We start from the raw sequence: 27,758 nt of genomic DNA, 5'->3' as shown, positions 1-27,758 counted from the left end.
TGTCTTAATATCAATGATATTATATTACTTATGTCTTTAATTAATATTAAACTTATCTCTTATTCTTGCATCATTCACCGAATACCCGATAAGCCAAACCTGACAATTAAATAAGGGCAAGTTAATTTACTATATAATAAAATCTTTATATGCATATATGCGTAATCATGTGTATACATATATACATATTACAGAATAGTAATCCAGACCATATGCACATTATATATGAATGATAGATCACGTATAAGTGAAAACAAGGTAAATAGGTACATACGAGTATTATACCAAATATATTGTTCACGCGTGTCTATTTCGCTTTATTAGAATGTCTTAAAAGACACGAACATTAGCTTATAATTAGTTATTAAAAGGGCCTTCATGGACCTCTTTTGGTGGAGGAAGGTGCTTTGTTGGTGCTTTGGTAGATGGTAGGTAATATATATATCTACTTCTTTACAATTTTGTTATGGGTATTTCAAATTACATCGATGTTACTGCTATCGTTGATACCTAATTATAATTTGTAATAATCTCAATACTTACCTATTTATTTAATCATTTATCGATCAGTTTAACTAAGTTTTAGGATATTTATTATATGTAAACCCGGGCCTTATAGTTATGACGGAAAAACTTGAGATATTCGATTGTTTAAAATAAACACGAGTTGAGTCCACGGTGTTATTTTATCTTGATATTATCTTAAATTACCCAACTCAAGTTCAACGGTGAATCCTGAAAGTTGTCACTAGCTAACATATTGTAGTAGGTATTTTACTTGCTAGTTACTAGTAGTCAGTAGAGCGTAGACCGACGTCCGGCACGTCGCATATATCAAGGCTAGAAGTGTCGGCTTAACGAAATATAAAATAAAATAATTATAATCGTACCACAAGTAGTATTGTAAGTCTTTATGCAAAATTAATACTAGTTTTGGTACAGCTTACCACAACATTTTAATGTTATTACTTATTAGAAAATTTACTTGGAATTCAGAGTAAAATTTATATTTCACTCCCGAGCACTAAATAAACAGCAGAAAAATAACAATTTTTAAGAGAAAAGATTGTTTGTTTTAATAGAGGAGAACTTTTTTGTGAAATATGTTTTTTAAATCTCTTACCAAATTTAAACTACTAACGATAAAAACAAAAAAATTAAAAAAAAAGATATACCTAATCAAGCTAATCTAATCATAATTGTATAATAATTATATAAATAAGAAAAAAAATGCTAATTGAATAATAATTTTAATATTTTAATAATTTTTACATCAGACCGTTATTTCCTACCTAGATAGGTAACACAAAGCTTTGTGTAACCAAAAACTAATTTTTTTGGAAATTATTTTAATAAAGGCACCTTTACGTAAAATGCGGACGTACGATAATATATTTATTAGTCTGTAATGTTGGTTACACTGTCTCAGAAATCTCTAGATAATAAAACGTACAGTATTTACAATAATTAATACCTATTATCATTTATCACGCAGACTGTTAGATATAGTGCGAAGGAGTTGACGTTGAATTGTTGAGTGGTTCATTTATAATTAGTGATTAATAATATTATTAGTTTTTTAAGTATTGAATCATTATTTATAATACATATTTTACATATATTATATATAATCTATTTTATTAAACTCATATATTTCTTGTTTTTCTTGTTTATTTTTAGTAAGTACTTTTAATTTTTAATAGGTAATACAAATGTATTGATCTCGTTTTATGAAATTAAAATAACTTTTGTACATTGTACACTTTTTTTATTTATTATCTGTTAAAATTAAAATTTGTTAATAATTGTTTGTTCTTTTAAAACAGGGCGAGATATATTCATAACAATAATTGGCATGAATTTCCAATGTTTTATTATTGGAATTATTTGATAAATGCTGACAATAATCGTAAGTAAACTATTATAGTTTGTACTAGGTACCTATTTATTTATTATTTAGTTGTCTAATAGATTACAAAATTTAATGATTCTCAGTAAATATTTTTTGTTTAACGTTTGAAAACGAGTTTGGCTTATAAATTAATGTTGTATTTAGTACTCACATAATAAAAAATATGAAAGAATAAACTTATAGTTTTTAATTTGCGTTTTTGATACTTGTGGTTTATTTTGATTTAATAACATGCTATGAAACCTATCAAATTTATAATAAATAAATGAATATCATAAATAGGCTGATTCATCAAGCATGCTCATTTCTATTTTTTTCATTTAATATCTAATGAGGTAATTTATTAAATTTCTGATTTTTTAAATCATTAATTACATATTATATTCTATGTTTCAAGTTTTTGAGATTTTTTGTACTTACTAGGGACTTAGGAATTGTCAGGTAGCAATATGAGTTTCTATTTTTTCAAATTAGAACTTTTCTTTTTTATTGTAAATTATTTAGTGGTTTTATATTTTTTTAAATTTTGATTTTTTCAGTTGTTAAAATGTGTATATTAAAGATACGAGTCCTTAAAAATAGTTTTACAAAAATATCTAATAAATGTATCTTTTGGACCATTTTAATAAATAAAAAAATTAATATTGTTAGTTAAATATAAATTACTAACATTTTAAAATTACAATTTTCTCCATTTCTACCAAATCCATTATTATGGACATATTTTAGTATATTAAGTTAAATATTATTTGTTTGAATTTCGATTTTGTTTCATCAATATTTTTATGAAAACTATCGGCTATAAAATTTACTGTAAGAAATTTGATGTCTTAAAAGCAAAAGTTAGTATTTCCACAGTACATTTCTTGAACAAATCAGTTTTAATAATATACTGTCTTTCAAATTAATCAAATTTTGAATAATTACATTATCGAAGAAGAAAAAGGGTTGTGCATGATTGATGAATTACTCTTTTATATAGTTATTTAACATAAAAATTTATTTTGAAAAATAATATAATTACATTTTAAAATTATTCTTACTAATAAGTTGGTATCACAAACTTTCTATTTTTTTTTTTTTGGTAGAAACAAAGAAGTAGTTATGTTACTTTGATAATTGTTAGTTATTAAACATTATACTTAATAAATAATTGGCAGGTGTTTAAGGCACCTGCTGATTTCAGGATTAAAATGTATTCCTATCATTTTTTCAATCTATTGATTTTTGAATTTCTTGAATATTAAAATTTTGATAATATAAATTATAAATATAATTAGGTACCCATTTTGTATTTATTATTATTTATTATTATTCAATTTTTTTAATGTTGGCTGTCTAATTTAATATCTATTTTATCTCTTATCTGATGTTAATGAATGTCATTTATCGTTATTTGTATTTCAACTGATATTTATTAGGTATGTATTTAATTTGTAAATTTACTTCACAGGCAATAATTCATACTTTTGCTTTTTGCAATTAATCTTGCATAAAATCTATACATACGAAACATATAAACTACCAAAATATCATTAGCTAATAGTTAAATCAATTCATGTATAGCAAAATAGTTCACTGTTAATTTTTTTTTTAAATTTAAATTTTAAAGATATTTTTAATGCATTCAATTCTTATTTTAAACATCTTATTGGTATAATTTTATTATGACTTAATATTTTCTTGATTAATACCTTAGACCTTGTCGGTAATTCCATGTATACTGCTTTAAAGAATAAATTACTAAATACTTGATTTAATATTATAATTACTATTGTTGATAAATATTTAAAAAAATACCTATATATTCACGAAATATTCAATCATTTACTGGAATTACTTTTTACCTTGTCAGTAGTGTTACCTAAGAATTTTTTTTTGTGTGCATTGTTTCAATTTTAAACATAGTTAAATTAACATAATTATTATGTGTCAAAATAGTCATTGTATGCTAAACATTCAATAAATTAAATTTAAAATTATGAATCATATTGTTTTTATTTTCATTTGAACAATTATTATCCATAAAATAAAGTAAGGTCTATTATAGTATAGTTTGTTATAACTAATGAGTATTCAATTTTAATATTTATTAGAATTTTTTTTTTTGTTTTATTGTTGGATATTTATATTTTATTATTTAAATATTTTTCTTGTATCTTATGTACTTTAAATTTGAATATTACATTTTTATAGTTATTATATTAACCTAGTTTGGAAGTGATTAAACATTCATTATAGTAGTTAAAAATAACTTGAAGAATATAGAAAATATTCTAATGGATGAAAAAATAAATGTCATGTTTCTAATCTATAAAAAATAAAAAAATATGAATTCCTCAATGACTTTTAGGTTATTTGTTATAGGTATATCTCTAATATTCAAATTTTATCACTGCATTTAGAAACACAGAGTAAACATGGCTGTAAACTATAAGAAATAATTTAAAGTTATTTTATATTTATAAAGTTATAATATTGTATTATAATTTTGTGATTAATAATATATCAAATAAATGTACAAAAGTTGTTTAAAACAATCCTCCTTAAGGCCTTTCTTACAATGTCTGGTTAAGTGTCTGTTAACGCTTAACTGGCGGTTAGAACATTTTATTACCAGCAGAACTCTACTAGTTAGCATTAAAGAAAAAAACTGCCCTTAGTGTTGTAAAAATGAATTGTTATAGATGTAAAGGTTTTTAATTTTATAAATTATATTTAGTATAGTGAAATTATAAATTGGACATTTGAAAAAAAAATGGTTGATGCTTTATGAGATGATTAGTATGAGAATAAAATAATAGATATATTTATGTATTAAGTTTGTTGTTGTAATGTTGTCTCATTTCATCAATTAAACAAACAATTTTTACTTCTGTACTCATATTACATTTTTCATTATATTTATAGAATGGAGTTAAACAATTTTCAACAAATACTTCTGATACTAAATTGTATCAAAACAAAATACACTATCCTATAAAAATAATTAAGGTAAGATTTTTATTAATACAATAATACATTTACTAGTTAGTAGTTTTATCATTTATTTTTATGCGTGAAAATAAGGCATGATAATTTATAATGTGATATAGCATACCTATTTAGATGGCGTACCTGTAGTATATAATAAAATGGATTAAATCTTGGGTTGTTTATTATGATACAGAATATAAATATAGTTAGTTGGATATTTAATACTCATTATAAATAATTTTTTTTATTAAATTTTTAATTATAACTTAAACATAAAAAGTTTATTTATAAGCATTAATTATTATTTTAAATTATCTAGTGGGGATTATAAATGCTTTTGATAAACATGGTTATTTAAACTAGTTAATCAATATTGCAAGGTGATCATTACATTTTAATGTTGAATTCGTAGTAGGTAGGCATTTAATGATAAACAGAATATTAATAATATTTTCTCTTATCAGTGTTGTTTCTAGTTTATTTCTATAATGATAAATGATAAATGATAATTAATAAATTAATAATTTAATAGGTATGAATGGTATGATGTTTTGACTCAATTTATGCCTCAAAATAAACAAACTAAGTTTAAGAACATGTATATAGATAAATAATAGTTAAATTATTAAAATGTATCATATACAAATTAAGTAGGTAGGTAATTATTGGCACATTTTATAAATTTGGAACCTTTTAAAAGAGACAATAAATAATTACAATAACTTTTTTAACATTATTGATACTATCTACATAGTGATAAGTTCATACCTAGTCAATAAAATATTTTAATCTCGTGTTGACTATAATTGTGTACTCACTAAATGATATTTGATATATTATAAAAAAAATTTTGTGTTTGGAGAAAGTTGTGTGTTAAGTTGCATATGACGTTTGTGATATTATTTAGAATTTAGATATATTACATATTTTCAGTACTCATTAAACAAATTATTTTAAATTTAAATAATATAAATTCTTTTATTATTATTTAATATAATATGATAGTTGTGGTTGAATATTGTATTGGTTGTTTGATTATCTATTATATATCGAGTTATAACTACGATTTAATTTATTTTAAGTTTTAATTAATTAAAATTGACCCTTAATAGTACGAGTATGTGTCAAAAAAACTACGTTTTTGTCGTATTCAAGATGGATTTTAAACAGTCATACTTGTATAATAATTTACTATTATTATTGATACGATAAAAAAAGCACAGCATGTCGTCTTCATTGTTATTATGCTTAATATATATATATATATATATATATATATATATATATACAATATACGTGTTATACTAAACCTATGCTTAAGTTGGAATCCAAGTCACTATAGTTCAGAAAAAATAACTTCCCACAATGCTAAAACGTACTATATAGGTACCATTAATTTTAAATAATTTAATAAAACATACTGGTTACCTATAATTTATTGTTAATTAGGTATTTAAATACTTATATTTATATTATGTATACAATAATATCACGTGTATATGTAATATGTATCAGTATTACCCGTACATATTGTATTATATTGATTTTCATGTTATTGTGGTGACGTTTTCTATTTTTTTCTATGTTTGGTCGTCGAGCATATTTTAATAATATAATATATGTATCACACTACACACGCTATAGTACAGGAGTGTCCAATGTGACCCTCACTTCAGTTTTAAGACCACCAATTAATCGTTTATAATAATATGAGAAAACATTTATTTTAAGAACATAAAAATAAAATAAAATTTAATACCTACTATGGTGAAATTATAAATAAAAGTATTATTATATTACAATTTAATCATTAAAGTTTAATGTATTATAATTAAAATGTATATACTTGGCCCACAACAACTTCTGCTAACACTTTGTGGCCTAGTCTTCACAAAAGGTTGGACACCCCTGCTATGGTACATAAATTATTGGTAGGTATACGTTTTCAAAGCGTCGCGCAGTCGTTGAACTCACTTGCATTTATTTTCCTAGCCGTCGTGCTATATGACCAATATGCCGCCCACGTATCGTCTTGTTTTCTACTAAGTGGTTGGAAATTGAAACGGCCATCGCTCGTTCTTGAAAAACGTACACTATAATAATATCATAGCCATACTCCGTACTATGTACCTACTTAATGCGTTATTATTATAACATATATTGGGTGCTATGCTATTATCGTACAAAAGGTGTATGAGACACGTCGACGACCGTTCATCGTCATCGTTCGGATCGTTTGCATTTCAAACGGATGACAGACGCGGCGGCGACCTAATGATAAATCGTGCCGTCCGCCTCGTGCTTCATGTGGTCGTAATATTAATATATTACAGGTTAATATTATAGACAGGTACGCGCCAGCAACGGTTGGATTACTATCGACGCTCCGCCGAGAACCCCGACTTCACATCGTAGATTCGGTGTTACAAACTACACTGCATTAGTTGATTGATTACAATCGAACGACGTGGTGTCGTCGCTCCGTGGTTCGGACCAATGTGTGTTTTATACGCATAATATATTATAATAAATTAATATTCCATTTGAAATTGTAATATAATTGGGGCTGGGAACCTGACCTAAAAACATCAACACAAAGTAATTATTTATAAGCCATATCCGATAACATCATTAACGATTCACCTGTTTAAGTAAAAAATAACTTCTTTGCGTTTTATAAAAATTACGCATTTCTTTTCGTTGTTGTAAAATATAAAAATACGAGTAAACATAATGTATCCTATAAATTAGTTTCGGCCCTTATAAAAATATTTTATCGGCAGATATTGATACCGTACAGATGTTTTTTTATTGCTGCCACTAATTCTATAGCGACTATACCGCCTGTACCGCATAGGTTACTCATATCTGTTCTATTCATCCGTTTTGGTTCTTTAGGATTCAATCTGTAGAGGGTCTTTTATTTTATTATCGCTGTGCATGATTCCTTTTGAGAGGAGATAACATTCACAGATTGAAACGTTTATCTACATTTACTTTCTATTGGCATTTTAACAGTTCTTAGTTTATTCTAATGTGACTTCTAATAATTTATTAAATTATACCATTAATATACTTAAGATTTTGGTGTCTCGTTTGTAAGTCGTTGAAGAAGTATTTTCAAAATCACATTAGGCATATAATAATAATTTGAATTACTGTAATTATTGTACCCACGCAAATACAATAAAATTATATTATAAACATAAAGGGTGTTTGGTGATATATATAGTCTTTAGCTATGTGTTAGACTTCCTACATGAATAACGTCATAATTTAATGAGTTCCTACAGTATACGCATGTATAATATAATTTTGAAGCTTTAACTTAATATCACGATTGCGTTATACCAGTTTTTCCTTCCAGTGGCTAGTAGGCCGCCGTTGCAGTCTCCTTATAGTATGGTTATTTTTCTGTGGTAGGAGGGGTAGGGTTAACGTCCAGTTATTTTTCTCTTTCTCTTCTACAGCATTAATAGTCATTATATTATTAGACGCCTACGTATATAATGTGTTACATTCATCAAGAAAGTATCATATATACTTATCGTAGCAGCTGTTAATTTTTAAAAAAATCTGTAGGATATTTTGATAAAACGTGACAGTTGATAAGAGCTCATATCACTTATGACTTATGAATGCCCTATCGTTTAATTAGACTAGAATATAAATGGTCAGAGTCCTTTTTGTATAAGACTAACTGAAAACGAATGTGTTATTTCAATATAATGTTTTATATCGTTCCTTCCTAACCTTCATATTATATACCTTATACATATGTTAATAATATGTTATCTAAAGTGTATTATACAGTTGAGAAAAAATCGATTTGTCTTATTTGGAAATATATTAGTAGCATTAATGTTAAACACGTTTTATTGCCTCTTGATTATTTTATATTATAATCTGTTGTATTTTAAATTTTTAAATGAATGGTGAAATTAAACTGTAGTCTAGGTATTATGAATGTGCTCGATTTAGTTAATTCGAGAATATTCAGTTTATGTTTGTTTTTTAGAAGTTTTTAATTTTGCCTAATTCTGGATTTTTAAATTAAATTAAAAATTTATATTTTTAACTACAGTGTCAAAGAAGAATAAAAACAAGTAAGAATAATGCTTTTGTATGCCTTTTAAACATTATAATCGTAATAGGTAGTTGGTACAATATTTTTTTAATAACTAGGTACCTATATTTAAATTTTATTCAAACAGCTGTTATTGTGTTAGTGTGCTGTGTTTTTCTATTTCTATTTCTATCTAAAATATCTTTTTACAAATGAAATATCTGACAGCAAGTATTATATTATTTAAATTTGAATCTCAAATTATAGGCATTGGATTTTTGTAATATATTTAATTAACATTTTATAATTTGTAAAAATTATACGGAGCGTAAAATGTACTATGAATCACATTTTTATTTATCTATTTTATATAATATAAAATATATAGGTTCTCAGTGCAAAATTTAAAACCAAGGGCTATTGCCCAAGAACTATTTATCCTTTGTATTTTAAGTTTGAGTTGGGTAACTCTATAATTAATAGTTTGAATTTCGATTTAGATGCATCTAAATTTTTAAAAAAATCACTCGTTTAAACATTTACAGTAAAAATGAATTTTTGTATCAACTCGAATTGTTTCTTAAATTGTATAAAATATCCAAGTATTTAAAAATAAGATCTTTAAGTATACCTACTAAAAATTTGAATAAATGCATTATTAAAACATACTAGTTAGGTAAATCACCTATATTTATTATTCCGATTCATATAAATTCATCTTTTTATTTATTTATATGCTTGCACAAAAAATTAAAAATACTTGAAGTTAAATTTATAATAATTAAATTTAATCAGTATAGTTATACTTGAAATACAGTAGGTAGAATTAAATAATCTAAAATTATTTAGTTAAAATGTGTTTTTTTATACTGTTATTTTTACATGCTTAGGTACTCACATATATTCAATTTTTTGTGGTAGTTATATTAAAAATAATAATAATCTTGGTGGAATTTGGCATACGATATTTTTGAACCAAAAGTTTTGAGTGTACGTTGCCAATTTAAACTTTGTAATATAAAAGAATCCTTATAATATTTTATTATAATTTATATATTTTTTTGTATTTTGTATAATGTATACTATTCCAATTATAAATAATTATAAAACGTTTTAGAAAATAGGAATTGTTCACTTATCGAATATAAAATCATATTGTTGATTAATAAGTTTAATATTTATTAATATAGCAAATGATCTTCGTCTAGTGTCACATTCATTCGTGATTAAAATATCCCGTTTTTATTATTAAAAAAATTATATTAACCTCTGTTAGAATGAAATTGTTGAAGTGAAATGCTTGAAAGTTTGACTTCTGTAATTTATTCGTTGATATATCAGAGTATTCGTGATGCACAAATAAAACTATCAACATAATATAGCTGGTGAAATGTCCTATATAGGTAGTTAATTACAATTTAAACAAATAATATTATATATATACAAAATAGTTAGAACTGGTTTCTCTACATGAACTTTACGCATATACTTGTGGTACGTTTAGTGCAGACGTGTTATTGTAAAAGTACGTAATTTCTCTATGCATTTAATAATAATTTACTGCCCCAGATAATACGCGTAGTTAAGAAGTCGATGGCGTTTACATGTTTGGATTTATTTCATCTGTCGACACTCAAATAAACTAACATGATATGTATAACTTCTGTTATTCTTAGTAGTAGATAGATCCCGCCTTCTCAAAATGTTGATGAAATTTTTGAATATTTTTCTGCTTTTTTGAAACAGCTGACAATTTATTTTCATTGTATTCTAGAGCTTAGAGTCTATCCCTATCGGGCTAACAACATTTTGGTTTTTATTTCTTATAAACTCTAGGATCAAGGACAAATATTATTCTAGAGAATTTTTTTATTTAGGGAGGTATCATTGTTTGGAAGATTTGGTGTGTTCGATCATATATAGAATACAGAATATATCTACGTATAATCTGTATGCGATAAGCGTGTATTATAGTCGAGGGAGCTGCGGTCTTCTTCTATCGGAACACATGCTCACAACGGAGATAATAGTTGTGATGGTGATGAGAAGAGAGGAGAAGAGAGAAATTGGATAAAGAGAGACTATAGCTGTTGGACTGAGAAAAAGAAGAAAACAAAACAACGGTACTTTCTATAAGAAATATAAAGATCCGTGTGTATATTTTATATGTGTTTGTGTGTGCGGGTGGATGAGGAGATAGGTCGTCGGTGGAAAGTGGTGGCGGTCGCGGCGGTGCAGCGGTCTCCCAGTAAGTCACGGCGGCGGCAGTCGTGTACAACACACACACAGACAACCGGTTTGCCGTCGCCGCCGCCGCCGCCGCCGCCGTCGAAGAATTCTTCGCGCGAATCCAATCCTATAGTGGTCGTGCGTGCCCGAGGGGGTGTCGACCGGCGGCGTCGTCGATCGTCGGGAAAAACTCATCGTTCCGGCGAAATTCATACCGCTGCAGTCCGCGGACGTACCCGCGTCGCATACCTATACGGATTTTTTTTTTTTGTCGCCAAACGGTTGGCTGTTGTGCTGCAAGTTTAGTGTCTGTGACCGGTATAATAGTGTCTCATCAACGATATTATTTGCACCTAGTAAATTGCCATCGAATTAGGTTTGTTTGTTTGTTTGTATTTTTATAATTTCCAACCGTCGTTATTACCGTCGAATTACCATTATTATTACACACTATCACAGTATTATTATAATCTGGTTTAGTGTCGTGTGGTGTATTTTTTCTTCTGGTTACGTATAAAAAATAAACATTGGTGTTTGGTGCAACTTATAACGTTTTGCGTGTTCCGAAGTTTGAGTTTTGTCGTATAGTTTGCTTCAACTGTACCATAATAATCTATAATAGTAGGTATAACATTTATGCGTTATATCAGATATTAATTATTATTATATCCACTGCGATTTTAATGATTATGTAAAAATCAATAAATTTAATTCCTAATTAAACATATAAATGAAATAACAATTTGATTTTTATACGAAATTTTATTTTGCACACTTTAGATGTGGGCACGTGGTGATTATATATATATATATAAACATATATAGCTTCTAAATTATAATTATTGATTTGGAGCTTTGTTACACTATATATTATATTTTAATATTTTAAAATAATTAATCTATCAATCACAAAATATACTATAAATATTTTTCATTTATTATTTTGAACATTTCTTATGAATAAGCGTATTAAATTTTTTTTTCATAATTTATAATTTAAAATTATATATTAATTTAAATAAATTAAATTTTTTTAATGTTTTAATATTATTTACATTTTAAATAATAAATATAAAATATTGTGATTTTATTCTATTATGTATTTATGTTAAATTTTTAGTTACATAATATGTACAACTGTGCATTTTTTATATTTTTGAATGTATAAGCAAATGCATATTTAAAGTTTTTTTAGCGAATTAAATTCGCTATAGGTAGTATTATAAAAAATATTATTATATGTTATATTGGCGTATCATCGCCTTGACTTTTGAGAAACTTTTTAAATAAATCACTTAGCATTTTTTCAGAATTTAAGTTTAGGTAGGTTGTATGTACTCTGCAAGCTTTATAATCATGTGCGGAAAAAAATCTAAAAATTAGTTCAGTGCGGCTTATTTTGTCCAGTATTATTGCATCATATATTTATGTAAGTCAACTCTTAAAAGTAATGATTAAAACGTATATTTCACGTTTTAAATTATAATCTAATATTACAGTTGAGTATGTATTCACTATTCATTATGCTATTTTTATTTTTTATATTCTACATAAATCAAAAAAATATAGAATCCTTATTTTACTTACAAAATTAAAGTTCGCGACACATCGAATTGCTCTGTTGTGACTGAATCATAAAATCGGAATGTAATTTATTTTATTTTATTGGTCTTGATACGTAGACATAGGAATCAAATAGCGTTTATTAAAAAAAAAAAAAAACATTAATCATTTTTATGAAAATAGTATTACCAATGCTTTTTGGAAAAAATATATTTTGTACTTATACTCATTGTCGTATTCTATATTTCTTATTATGCTTATAGGATGTTCTTTTGTCCGTGCGGTGTATAAACAATGAGCATTGTTAAACCTTACGATATATTTGTTAAACCAAGTTATAAATACAGTGAACTACCATTATTGCTACAGCTATAACTTTTGGCGAACGGTTTAAACATAAATCGATTAGGAAATATTTAAAATTTAGGTGGTTACATTGTATCATAATAATTTATTATTATATTCTCAATTGTTTAACATAGTTCGTTAAATGGTATTCCAAACATGTAAATTATAAAATATAACATGGACGTTTTATGAACAAATACATTTTCCCCATTATTTTATATTGTAAACTAAAAAGTATTAATCCGATCTAACATCTTGTTTTTAACCTATTTAATATGTCACTATATTGTTTACCCTTGTCATATTATATATATTTATGCCTAAACAATGGAACGGTTGTTGACTCCCGGTACCTCATATGTTAATATTGCTTTAATTTGAATAATTTAAGCTGTTTTATATTTTGAATATTTTTTCATTTCAGACGACCCCCCTTATACATAGGTACATAAGATTTGCATAACTCTGCAGAGGGGTCTATTATTTTTATTGATACAATGTATCTTTAGTTTTATAATATATACATGTAATAGTCACTTTATGCAAATATTAATATGTGCATTGTGCACTCTATTGTAATTGAAATGTATTTTTAAAACTATATAATATGAATTAATAAGACCATTTGGATGGATACCATTTTTCGAGGCTATTCCTAAATCATTAATTGCAAAATCTCAAAATCTACTATACCATATTATGTCGTAATAATATGCGTGATTTTTCTTTTATTATAATAATACTTGGCTAAAATAAATTTCATACGAAAATATATTGATGGTTCACATTACTATATTATAATATTATTCATGTGTGGTTTTAATTATTAATTTATTCTTTTACGTCACTGAAAATTGTTATTATTTGATTTGTTATATTTCTGTTTAATCTGTATGTATAAATCTCTATATTATGTTTGGATAGTATGCATTTATTGTATAGTTGTGTTTTCAATAATATGATAATTACAGTTTTAATAAACAAAATCAAAATATCGTAGTATTATAATATAATATTATTATTTATTACATTAAACGGATTTTGTACTTATTGCGTCGTTGATCATTTTATCGTGATGAGATCGATTTATATAGATGAAAATACTAAGTCTTGTTCAAATATGGTACATTTTATGAAAATATAATACATGATTTAAATTGTAACGTTAAAAAAGTAACAATTGAACTTAGGCAAAAATCATTTCATGCAAAATAATTGTTTAATATAATTTGAATTATATTGATTGATAATAAGACTTATTTAATAATTTTTTGGATATTTATAGTGTTTATTTTTTTTTAATAAAGTATTGATAATTTAGTATAGACAGTTGTGATCTATGTTAAAAATTACACTTAAATATTATATTCGTTAGAATATTACGCGTAGTTTATAATGTTGTTGTTTATCAGGTAAAATCCGACGGTATTAATTATAATTTGCATTGCCGAACGATGTTATATCCAAAATGATGTAATCCATTTGATAATATAGTATAACTATTTATATTTTCAATTCCAATTGGCATTTATACTATATGTGTATGTAATTTAAATCATTATCTTATTCTTAATGGTAGTTATTAAACTCTTAATATAAACATCGTATCTACATTTTATAGTTTTACATAATATTATTTAAATTGATTTATTAAGAATAAATACATTAAAATGTTATTAAATTCAATCGTTTTTATTCATTTTATTGAATTGATAGATATTTATAAATAGTGAAATAAATTTTAGTATTCATAAAATAATAATAGATAATATAATTTGATAGGTAAAATGGATGTGCTTACATATTATTTTAGATCCTGCGCGAAGGCATGACTATATTGGTTTTACAATGTTTTTTGTGAGATAGTTACTTCAGATTTCAATATTGAGGGGGTTTCTTTAAAAATAGATTTAGTCGACTGGTCAAAAGTAAAAAATTCTTGAAATTAATTTTCTTTAACAATTTTTGTTATTTTGTCATAGATTTCAAGATTTTAATCGTAGGGGCTTGTGACTTTTCATCGTGATAATGAAAATATTTAGACTAATTTGAATCTATTATTTATACTAATGTATTTATTTAATGTACCTACTTATTTACACCATTATACTGCAAATCGGTGTTCACTCAAAACAATTGAAGATATACAATAAAATATTTTAATAATCATTATATAAGTATTTATGCAATATTATTGAACTCAAATTTATTAAATCTCTATGACTACACAATGTTCAGTACACTAAAAATCACCCTCTGTACCCTTTGTATTGCAAAGTGACTTCAATTTCTTTTAGTATTAATTTATTTTACTATACTCTTTTGAAATATTGTATAGTATTTTAAATTAACTTACTATACCTATTGCATAGAGGCTTTTAATTGTACCTATAACTGTATAAGTATATAGGCATTGTTTATGCGAAAACGTAGAATCGGTCCATATTTTGTTCATAGAAAACAGATATTGGTGATAAATAGAAACAAAAGTATATTATATACTTTTGATTGATACGTGTTACCTTTTAAAATAATCGTTAACGTTAAACCTGCATTTCAATGTAAACTCTTCTAGCGATAATCTATTTTTGTTGTTAACTCATCCCGGTGGCCGATAGATCTATTATTTTATAGTCCTTATTATCTTTTTTTTTTGTTTTATAGATAGAAAAAAGGAATTATATGTATTTTTTTTAGAATTTTGACTTAAATTATCTGCAATACAAAGTAATTTTCATATTTATGTTATTTAACTGTCCATTCTGTTTAGAAGAATACATTATGTAACTTTAAAATGAATTATTCTATTAAAAGTAAAACAATAATAATATTTAATCTACATTATAGTAAATTATTCAAATTAGATAAATCACACTTGTAAAAAACAAGCATAATTTCGAAATTATAGTTGTGTAATTGTATAATATGATATGTTTTAAAACATGGAAAGTAGATATCAATCATTTATTTTATATACGGTGACATTTTAAACTAATTTTGTCATTATCTTATAGAATTCTAAATCAAATAGTAACTTATAATTGAAAAGCTGCAGTAGGTCATATACAAAAAGAGTATGATTTTTTAACACGTTGTTATGAATAATTTTTTCTTGATTCATTTAATGCTATAAGTAGGTATTATCAATTATCATGATCTATAAAAAAAAAAATTGGCATAATTAATAATATAATCTATTAAGGTTTTTTTAAATCAATATTTAATTTTTTTTTTTACTAATTATTACGTAACTAAAAATTATCAAAGTAATAACTATTATTATAAAAAATTAAATTTGTTTTTATAATTACTTTTCCAATGTTTTGGTTAAAGGATAGATTTATGGATTGAATTAACTTCGAATATTATACTGTTATTCAATCAAATGGAGAATTTTTTTTGTTCGTAATACATAGCAATGCATTGATACGTCTATATGAATATTTTACAATGTTAGAGAATAATATATAATGTGAATACCATGTGGTATACAGTATATAATACATATTACATGTACCTTATGAAGTATTAAAAATAGTTTGACTGTTCTATATGTATTCATTTGTGATGTATAGGTTTGTTAAAAACTAATGTTACTCGCACATAAACGAATATCATACATTGACAAATGACAATTACTAGTAAAAGTATTCAAAATACTATACAAATTTAAACACAAAAAGTTATTTATATGTATTTGTATGGTATAAGATGTCATATTTTCTTGTATTAGTATAATAATTGTATTATCATCATTACAAACGTGTAATATATTTTGTTCTATTTATAGTATATTTACTTAATATTTTATTAAGTATTCTAAAATATTTATTATAAGTTGTAACTGTCGCATATGACTTATGTGTTCCGGGTACTTACGTATAATTTCTTCCCAAGTTGAGAGTGTACACTTCACTTGAAAAAAGATTTACACGAATTGCATCCCTGGTTGAATTTGTGTGTGTATATTTGTTCGTTGTTAATTGAATAATCTATAGTTTTAACCAATTTTAGTATATGATTAAATATATGATACTCATTACTTACCTACTTATTTAATATTATAACCACAAGTAAAATATTGTGTTATTTGTATGTACATATTTCGAAATAAATATGAATTTTTGTTGTATAGGTTAGGTTAAGTATATTCAGTAAACTTAATTATTAATTTTAAATTACAATTATTCCCCGATAATTGTGTATTTTTTATTTTGTATTAGGGTATAGTAGTAGCTTGTGATTATTTGTATGAAACTATTGAACAAGATAACAAGCACATAATGGTTTAAAATGTAGCATAGATTGAACGTCTATCTAGAAAATCAAAAATCAAATTTATTAATCAACTTATATTTGATAGATAGTAAAATAAAACAGTCAAATAACAATGAAAGGATATGTAAATATATAAGATACTTAATATATAGGTATAAATACCACAAAGCAAACATTGAATTATCATTATCATTTACATTTATTTAATTTATTTGAATTTTGAATCATTGACTATAATCTAAATTGTTATTTATATTATGTCAAACATCTAGTTAATAATTGTTTATTTCTTCGAATTTAATATCCATTAATTCTTTTTTCTTTTGAATTATTCAAGAATTCGACTTATATAAGTGAATATATAACATGTGCTTATCATTTATGATAATAAATTATAGGTGAGGTAGAAAAATAATTAGAACGCGTAATTTGTGTGTACCGATCATTACTATTATTACTTATACCCTGTTTATATGTTATGTAGACTTAAGTTTTGTTTTTTTATATTAACTATTAAGTTTAATTAAAAAAAAAGAAATCAAGGTTATTTTGAATCATTTTTTTTAATTTATTTACTCGTTTTCTGCAGGATGGTGTTACTAGTGCGAGGCGTGGTTCAGGACGAACCACCGCCGGACACAAGGACGCTGTACCTCAACCACCCGGTACTGCGAGATTCCGCATCACAATTGCTCACCATTTCTACTAAAGTAGTCGGGCCTATAGGGCTCCTTTACGTGTGCCAACGGGAGATGGCTGTGACCGTACCGCATGACAGTACGTATATCTTTTATTAGAAATAAATGTGATATATATAAATATATATATATATATGTGTAGTTTAATCATATTGGGAGTTTTTTTAACGTTTGTAATATCTATTATTTTTGACATTTAGGATTACGCTTGTTTTATAATAATGTATTGATATCATCAAAAATAGTATGGCGTATTAATAATGGTAATTATTGTAATTATATTAGTTCCGAGTTTTTATTAAGACCTCGGTGTCCGGTCCTATCTTAGAATATATAAAGATCAGAGGTGAGATCGCTGTAAATATGCGTTATTAAACGTGTGCAACACAATAATTAATATAGCTTTACATATACATACGTACAGAAAATGAGTAGGTACCTGCTTCATATAATTATTTCCTAGTTCTCATCATTAGTATTTTTGATTTCTGTTCTCATTCTTTACCAGAAAAAATGATTTAATTATCGTGACATTAAGTAGTGAGCATTTCTATATCTAAAGAATAGTGTAATTTATTGATTCTACTTATTTGTGAATTGTTTATTATGAATTAAAATTTTTAAATACATATTTTGTTACTTTCAAATTACGAGTATAGTCGAGTAAACTTCTTATTTATTAGTTTTTGTTCACTTAGATTTAAATTAATAGGTATAAACCCTTCCTTCTAGTATCATAATGTATTACGCCATTACGGTGTATAAAAAATCTTTGAATATCTGCCCATATTTTGAATAATAATTAAATATTCGAACATCGAACGTTCAAGCATCATTTTTTAGGGAGCCAACATTTTTCATACCTATTCGTATTGTAAACACAATACCTATTTAGGATTTGATGTTAAATATGATAAAGGGAGAAAGGGGCACCACGATGTCCCTTGAATCCGCCACCGATGAGCATTATATATAGCCATGATAGAGGGCGCTAATATTTGGGTCTTAAAGATGCAATTGTATTATTTATAATAAGTAATATATTCGTATCTAATAATCTATGTAATATGTTGATGTATTCAATCACCAAATGTACAATATTTTTGATTATTTTATTTTACATTTATTCAATTATAAATCTATCGATTTTCAACCTTCCACATCTATTACGCTTAAAATAGTTAACAAAAATAGTGTAGTATTACTTATTTATGTTCTATGATATTGATTAAGATATATTATGATGTATTGCGTTATATATTACATATTTATTTTTTGTTTATAGAAAACGTGTCGATCATTGGTTCCGACGATGTTACCACTTGCATCATTCTTGTACTTCGACATACCGGTAAGTTAATTTTGTATTAATAGGTACTTAGAGTGTATAAAATTAGTTCTATAACGATGTGCACATGCGATTTTTAGTTTCAACATTTGATAAATTCTTCAATTTTAATTTTAATTTTTCTGATTGTTAAATAATTTGGTGAACTGCAGAATGTAATAATGAGATTCTTCACAAATTAAAATAATTTCAAATCACTCACAGTATACTTGGTTTTTTTCGAATTAATTAATAAAAACAAAAAAAAAAAAATAGAACGTGCTTACCTTTTGTAATAAAGTCTTGATTATCTACTGTATAGGCAGAGCTCTTATTTAGATAATATACTGTGAGTTAAAATCGTGTTTGAATGCAAATTATAATTGCTATTTATAATCTAATATGATATGAGTATGCTTTTTCGAATTTTTATATTTCTTTAAATATTTATTTACAAATTTATATTTCCGAAATAATAAACGCTCATTTTGCATATCTATACTTATTTACCTGTCTTCTATTTTGAATTGTTTATAATGTGTGCCGCTTAAGTAGGGTTAAATTAGCCTGAAAGGAACCTACTATTAACATGGTGAGACGCAAAACATAAGCAATGATATAGGCGAAAGTCAAAAACTGATTATTTTCTAACACCGAGTCAATATTATACCTACGCTTTTATAATACGTACTAATAAAGAGTTCGCTGGTGTTCTTATAGGTAGGCACGTTGTAACATGGTGGTTCACAATACACAAATAATTAATAATATATTTAATATTAATAATAATTAACGCTTAGTACAAAATAATACTAAATTCAACATTAACATCAAATGATCTTTAGCCTTTCGTGTAACCACAGTTGGGAACCTCTACTAAATATGTATACATTTTATTACACGCAGTAATGTCTAATTCTTTGGTTTTACCTAATTTATTTTGGAGTCCTATTAAGTAAATTATAAAAATGTCATAATTATAGTGATTTAAATAAAATCTAGATAAGTTAAAATATACCTTTGATTACATTAATAATTAAATAATATTAATAAATAATTCTCATACCAAATATGCAATACATAACAACAAAACACCGAGTACTCTGTATTATAATTTGTAAAGAAATTGTTATTTTTTTTCCTTCACATTAAACTTCCATTCACATTTATTTTCCTGGATAGTACTTTGAGTTTTACATGCTTGGACTAAATATGATGTGGAGTCAATTGTTTTCTTGGGAATACTTACACATCATGTTTAGGTTCCGGTGCCGTGGGATTCGCTCATCTAGATGGGTCATGTACAGAGGAATGCGTGGTGAATATGGTACACAGAATTCAAGAACTATCCATGGGCTTCCCGGACGGACGGCTGGAAATGTCACTGATTGGCGGATTCACTCACGTGTTGCGCTATAGCGAACAAGTGTTTTATAGTCTGATGGGTAAGTGTCGTACAATTTTTTCCAACCGAAAAGTTAGTGTTAATTAAAGTAATAAAAAAATAATAATATTAATAAACTTCGCACTCGTGCATGTATATCAAACAGTTGCAGTTCACAAACATCAAAGCGAAATTGAACTTGTACTCGCGTGCGTTGGAGAACTCAACACTATTATGCGAAATAACGTCCACTGGCCATTGCTTTACGGAGCTGGTAATGTTTTTTAAACTTATAGTTTATTTTAGATACGATTTTAATAACGATTTATTGTTTTTGTCTTGTATAGGAGTTATGGTTAAGAGTGGTGAAGTATTTCCGGCCAACTTTCCTGACAAAGGACCTGAACAACCTCTGAGACTTGCTCGGCTATTCACAGGCTTACAACCAGTGTGTATAAATACGGATTGTATTAATATTATAGTGTTATAGTAGTGTATATTATGTATATTGTATATAGTATAATAAAGTTATTGTTTTGTACATTAATATTTTAGGTAAATTTATGTTTTTGTAAATATTCATATATTTTCTTTTACATTACTTGAAGTCATTATAAGTTACAGCACAACATTTTCGTTATATTTTTTAAGTTTTTATTCTTTATATGACAACTCACATTTTTAATTTCATTTTTAAAATAATTATCTGGGAATTTTAAATAGAAATCTAAAATCGAACTAGTATAGTTAATCAACTTAAAGTTGACTAACTTTATAAGCCGAGTACTCCGACAATTTAAACTTTTAATATAAATAATTTATAATTGATTAGTAACTTAGTGAAAATTTAATTTTCATATACTCTTGATATATTTATCTACCTATACTCTTATACACGATCTTAATTAAAATATGATCAATACAAATCTTTTTTACTTGATCATGTTTGATATTTATACTTGTATTATACTGTATTATTGACACAATAGGTCATCTTGTAGACTATGTTTTATTGTTAAAACAACATAGGTATAACATTTTTTTTTGTGTATTAATAGGTGTTGGATGTGTATGACTGCAGTTTGGGTCTCTTGAGAATCGGACCGTTCAACTACGAGCCTATGCGTAGTGTCGATTTGTGGCTTCAGCAATCCGATGAATTCATTCTGCAAGCTTTGTCAACTACGCCCGACGTAGAACCACCGCACACAGTCATGGCCGTAAGAATCGAATAAAAACTCAATATATTATATGTGCTAATAACTCTCATCCCATTGTACTCTCATCCCACTTAGAAATTCAAATCTCGATACCTCGTAGTATATTAGTATAGTACTTGTAATTATATATAATAATATACTATTTGCGATTTATTACTACTCCAAAAATATTAAAATATTAGTATATTAATATATTTTTAGAAAATATAGTAGAAAACATAATGGTTTATCTTTAGACGCATCATTCATCGATATATGTATGTTAAAATGGTTAATTCTAATTTTAAATATTTTCATCACGTAATGTCGAAAAAAAACAGTAAGATATATTTGCTGGTGTCTGCGTTTATATTTTTTTTTCACGTGCAGTTGAAAATAATCAATTGAAATAAAGTTTTCATATCTTTATTATTGATTTATTTCAGATACGAGCCTCTTTGAAATACGTCCAAGATCATCCGTTTCCAGCGGTTACAGTCTTTAGGGACAATCGACCATTATACTATAGGCGAGATGAACATTCTGGTACGTGGACTCCATTTCGCTATTAAAGAAATGTCAACCTATAACTTGACAATCCAACGATAAAAGTGTCAAATGTTTGTTTGGCGTCAACAGTTAGGTAAAATTTAAGACGTAAAATATCATTGATATAAAATTACCAGTGTTAGTTTTTTAATATTAATTATTTTTATTTATAGAACATTCCATTTCGTTTGCCCTAATCTTGTGTTTTATAAGCTGTTCATTTGTATTTTTAAGTGTCTTTATAGTTAAATTCGATTTTTTAAAAGCTGTTTTTATAATTTTTAGAAGCTAATGGAAAACTTGAGAACACTTAAGTAAATTTTATATGTATTAAGTTTTATCTGCGGTAATATTATATTTTATGTTGTACGATGAAATAATCAAAAAAAAAAAAAAAAAAAAACAATGTTGATTTATTTTTTTAAAAATTGTTTCATACATGTGAATTTTAATCAAAATGAATGTTAAGTGTACAATAATTATATTTTTTTATCATAATTTATTTGAAATTGACTTATTTTAGTTGTATTGTCGTAATTTCTTCATTGACAACCCAAGTGCAGAATTTTTTTATGCTATAGTAACATAACGTTATCAACTCATATCTGTGTATTAAGTATATATAATAGTTTGAAACCAAAATTTTAAGTACTATTAATTTAACCAAAAGTATTTGAAAGTATCAGAACCCTTTTTCGATTTTTTTTAGTAATAACCTTAACCAGATATTAACCATTTTTTTTTGGTATTACAATTTTTCGGTTCCAATATTTTTTAGTTTTTAATCATTTAGGTAATACTTCGTTTATTAATTTGGTTGTAAATTTATAGACGGGTTTATGATTTTTATTTTTACGACTATTATTTATAAAAAGTTCCATAATATGAATATTCATAAAAATGTTAATATAAAAATTGTTGTTTGCTCTTTGGTTAGATAATTATTGATTATTTTTCTTTAGCTTATTTATAGTTTTGGATGATAACGTTTAGTGATATTGACATTTAATAAAATAATTATTGAAACCATTATGAATATGTATTTTTAAATTTGTTATAAAATTGTGATTTGGATCAATACCTAAGGATAATTAGTATGTACTTATTTTATATTTGTTTATACACCTACATATATCATGGTATTTAATAATTTATAAACAGTTTTTTTAAAAATTAAATAGTAGGTACATTATACCAAAACACCTGGTACTAAATTGTATGATAATAATTTAAAAAATAGACTAAAAATATAAGTTTTATTGAAGAAATCTCAATATATTGCACAATTGCTGCCATAAATTACCATTTATATCAATATTCTTTTCAATCATAGAAAATTATATAACTATCGCACGGATGTTTAGTAAGCAAGCAAGTGATATTAACAACTACAAACTCGATCACTTCTCTTGGCCACATTTATACCTTCTTATACCTAAAGTACCTACTAGGTGTTTAAATAAAACACATTTTAATTGAGACTGTCGATTTCGTTTTTGATTGTATTAAATAAAACTATGATAAAGTTATTATTGTAAATTCTTACAACTTATGTCAACCTAGGATTTTTTAAACTTAGTTTTAGATGTTTTTAAATAAACTGTAAGTATGCCTAAGATCTTTTGACCCATTTAGATAAATATTATTTGGTTTTATAATTTAAATATGAAGTTTGTACTTACCCAAATATTTTTTGTGTTTGGAAAAATAATATACTTTTAAATGCCTTACTGTTATTTACGAAACAGGTGCCGGAACCTTTATTCTGTAGTTGGAACTAAAACCGTAAAATTCTTATAAAGTTTCCAAGCCTTGGTATGTATATCAACCGTTTATAAATAACAAGTTGAACCCGTGCACTTCGTTGCTCGTTAAAATGCCAATTCTATAATATGATTCGAAGTTTGATTAATTTGTTATTTAATATTCGGTTTTACGGTGTCCAAAACATAGACATTTTCATTGACTATTTTGATTCTCAAAAAACTTGTGCTATCACCACTTTAAAATGTGAATTTTGTAAAATGCTTTCTTATTGCACCCTAAATTTGTGGTACGATTGTACGAATGTACCGTGTAAATTGCAAGCATTGATCTATCATTGTTCACGCTTTACGTTTATCAGTCAGTGAGTTAGTCAAGTAATAATATTATAGTGATCCTGCTTGGCGTTGCCCTTGAGACTCTTGTGATTATGCGAGCAGTATTTTATCAGGTAAGAAATTCTCCCGTGGTGGATTGCGGATCCCGCGAGATGTGTACGTAAGTTTATAATTTCTAACCCTTAAGTTTCAAAGTTATATCAATTTTTTTTTAATACGGTGAATAAAATACAATAATGTGCCATCTCGTGGTTTTTATGTTGTTGCCTGTTGGTTAAACAATAAAACCTAGTATAACTTGTTATGTTAGTCTATTGCTGTGATTTTGAGATTTACGGTGGACATTGACTTATTTCGCTAATTCTTTTTTTGTTGTTATGGTTTTTACAAAATATAACAACAGGTCTACAACTATTATATTCAATTTTAACCAATAATGACCTTACAATAAGCAAAAATATAATTTATTTTCTTGCTGGACAGTGAAGTCATTGTTATTGTTTTTTTACATCCAGATTCTGTACTTTTCTGATGGATTTTCCTAAAATTGTATTACATAAGAACCTTCTCCTGCGTTCAATTGGAGCGAATCATCAGTGAAAAATGTTACAAAAACGAGGAAAATAAATAATAACAATAAAAAATTATTACCATGATGGTTACCGAAAATAAAATAATAATAATAATCAGTACTTTAAATTTTTTTCTTGTGCACTTTAGAGGTCATAACTCCGGAACAACTTATTGCATAGCGTACAAACTTCACAGAAACTATCTACATATTAATCTTAATATGCATTGAAATTTTTATCGAAATCGGTTGGTTGGATCTTGAGTTATAAAATTTATTTAAAATGTACACTTCTTTTTATATTTATAGATTTTTATATTTTATGTTATAAAATATTTAGTTATTTTAAAATTATAAATATGCATTATCATATTTATAATATTATATATAATTTAATACCGTCATAGTTCATAATGATAGATGAGTATTATTGATTGTCGTGTATTAACGTAGGTAATGGGTGTTCAATGTTCATGCTTATTTTTATGAAATTATATATTTATTCACACTATAATAAATTGGTATAGTATTAAATTTTCAGTGTAAATCGATCAGACATTATACGTAGGTATATGAAAATTATCGAACGTTAAAAAAATGTATAACAACTTAATGCTAAATTCGTAAACTATGTGGTTATGAACCAGTGAATTTATTTGTAAGTTACACTGTAAATCAAGTATTGTTTGCATGCTGTAAAGTACACTCATATAATCAGTGAGTATTAGGTGGTCAGAAGATGCTCTGAAATTAAGACGGACCATGAAACAACAGATAAATTTCGTTTCTAACGGACTTGGGATGATAAACGATAATGATATAACCAACCATCGCCAATTCTGTATAATATGAACGAAGCGTCGACATTCTCCTAACTGGACGAAAGTTTTGAAAAGTCGCTTGTATCTAATATTGTGACGCGCCACAAATGCCCGAGTTTGGTTTAAAATTGGTCCACAAGCTTCGTGCGGAAATCGTCCGGGAAACTTTCGTGGGCATGCAATTCGCTGCCAACCGTGTAAGTATTTCGTACAATTGCAGTGACCTAGTTTAACCCATTTCGCGTGGGCGGTGGAATACGACGTCGTAAGTAAATTGTGATAGTAGTAGCGGGGGGGGGGGGGGCAGATGAAGGGGATCAATTACACTGCGGACTATATGGTAGCAGATAATACATGTTCACGCTGGGAATAATAATAATAAATAATACATAATACATATTTTATACATCAACCATGTTCAACAATAGGTATTGGACGATGAACAAGGTGAATTCACTCTAATTCATGATTAGTTAGATATCGAGTATAAAGTTTATAACAATTGTAACCTGACTGAGGTAGGTGAAATATTTGCGGAAAGACCATATTCGATAGCAATCCAGCAAGGAAGTCTTATACAAGAGGAAATTAGTAGAAAGTAAATTTAATAACACTAATTAGTTTTAAATAATATCTAACCACCAACAAATTTTCTAGGATATTGGATTTGCAGAAAGATAGATTTTTCGAACTATTGAACTCCAAGTATTGGAATGCTTCTATAATAAGCACATGTCCGAATTCTGATGACATCATATTAGAGAGTTTAGGTAATCCATAGAAGGATAATTATTAAGTTATATATCTACAGTCCATTTGTATTATTACCTATAAGATTATATTCAATGTGTAATCTTATAGAAATTGTATCAATTTTCTTTTTCTTTTCAATGTACTTAGGTACCTATTCTAGACTGTTTAACTCAAGATGTATGCGTAATTTAAAATAATTACTGATTAATTTAATATTAGACAAGAAGTCTGAAATCTGAGTGAGTACAACCTAAAGAGTAATAATAATTAAAGTGATTTCAACATTCAAGCATTTAATTTGATTAAATGCTTCAATGAATAATATATTATCTTAGATAATACAAAATATGGTTGTAGCCATTCTTCTCCAAAAACGATAAACCGTTTTCCTGTACTGTGAATTATCCTCATAAAAAAAAAAAAAATAATAATAATTTTTGACCATTTTCCTCCAATAAATAAAATAATAAAATCGTCATTCGTTATCAGAATGTTAAATTAAAAATAAAAGAACAAATCAATTATTTAAAATTATACATTTTAGTAGTATAGTAGTATATTTGTTTTTACTGCCTTAGCCACGGAATGAAAATAATTTGTTTACATATAATTACGTTCGTATACCTATTAGCATTTTATGACATTTTACGATTTACGATACGAATTATTTTCAATAATATACATATTTAGCAGTAAGTCATGTACCTATAGACTACGGGCATTCCAAATTATTAATAAATTAATATTGCATATTATATATATAATAAAGTGCAGCGTTTTCAATAATTTTATTCTGTAATGCTGTCATATTATACGTACGACATTATAAAACTTATTAGTAAAAAAAAGACCAAGGGGGGATCTATCTCCCATATCCCCCCTCGTAAATACGCCACTGAGTTGTATTACTTTAATATAACTACTAAAATCGGTTTCAAATACCATAAAAATGTACGCGGAATGTTCAAAAAGCGGGTAAGTG

At 26.1% G+C, this 27,758-nt stretch overlaps 1 protein-coding gene and 1 pseudogene across 4 annotated transcripts; both read left to right on the top strand.

The window, feature by feature from the left end:
- Positions 1-1,502: 1,502 nt before the first annotated feature.
- Positions 1,503-23,031, top strand: LOC114120587 (protein N-terminal asparagine amidohydrolase). Of its 4 annotated transcripts, XR_007604957.1 has the most exons (11): positions 1,503-1,679; positions 1,827-1,909; positions 4,823-4,906; positions 17,962-18,149; positions 19,356-19,421; positions 20,660-20,842; positions 20,948-21,055; positions 21,129-21,229; positions 21,840-22,001; positions 22,427-22,623; positions 22,703-23,031. XR_007604957.1 is itself a non-coding variant. In XM_050203460.1 (10 exons), exons 4-10 carry the CDS (start codon positions 17,963-17,965, stop codon positions 22,550-22,552), a joined length of 933 nt encoding a protein of 310 aa, XP_050059417.1. In that variant the 5' UTR covers positions 1,503-1,679; positions 1,827-1,909; positions 4,823-4,906; position 17,962; the 3' UTR covers positions 22,553-23,031. The 4 variants fall into 4 exon arrangements, 3 of the variants coding, with proteins under 3 accessions (XP_050059417.1, XP_027838340.1, XP_027838342.1); XM_050203460.1 differs by having other exon boundaries at positions 22,427-23,031; XM_027982539.2 differs by lacking the exons at positions 1,503-1,679; positions 1,827-1,909; positions 4,823-4,906 and adding an exon at positions 11,310-11,559 and having other exon boundaries at positions 22,427-23,031.
- A 3,099-nt stretch (positions 23,032-26,130) lies between these two features.
- On the top strand, positions 26,131-26,861 carry LOC126550983 (ionotropic receptor 25a-like; annotated as a pseudogene).
- Positions 26,862-27,758: the final 897 nt, after the last annotated feature.

The sequence above is a fragment of the Aphis gossypii genome, chromosome 3, assembly GCF_020184175.1.
Source record: "Aphis gossypii isolate Hap1 chromosome 3, ASM2018417v2, whole genome shotgun sequence".
Taxonomy (NCBI): domain Eukaryota; kingdom Metazoa; phylum Arthropoda; class Insecta; order Hemiptera; family Aphididae; genus Aphis; species Aphis gossypii.
Note: the sequence above shows the minus strand (reverse complement) of the source record. Positions and strands in the feature narration are given on the sequence as shown.

Bases quoted from the DNA above. Each gene is read 5' to 3' on its own strand.
- LOC114120587 (XM_050203460.1), top strand. From the start codon at position 17,963: ATGGTGTTACTAGTGCGAGGCGTGGTTCAGGACGAACCACCGCCGGAC. The intron at 20,843-20,947 runs GTAAGTGTCGTA...TATATCAAACAG, and splicing joins AGTGTTTTATAGTCTGATGG to TTGCAGTTCACAAACATCAA. The intron at 22,002-22,426 runs GTAAGAATCGAA...GATTTATTTCAG, and splicing joins CACCGCACACAGTCATGGCC to ATACGAGCCTCTTTGAAATA.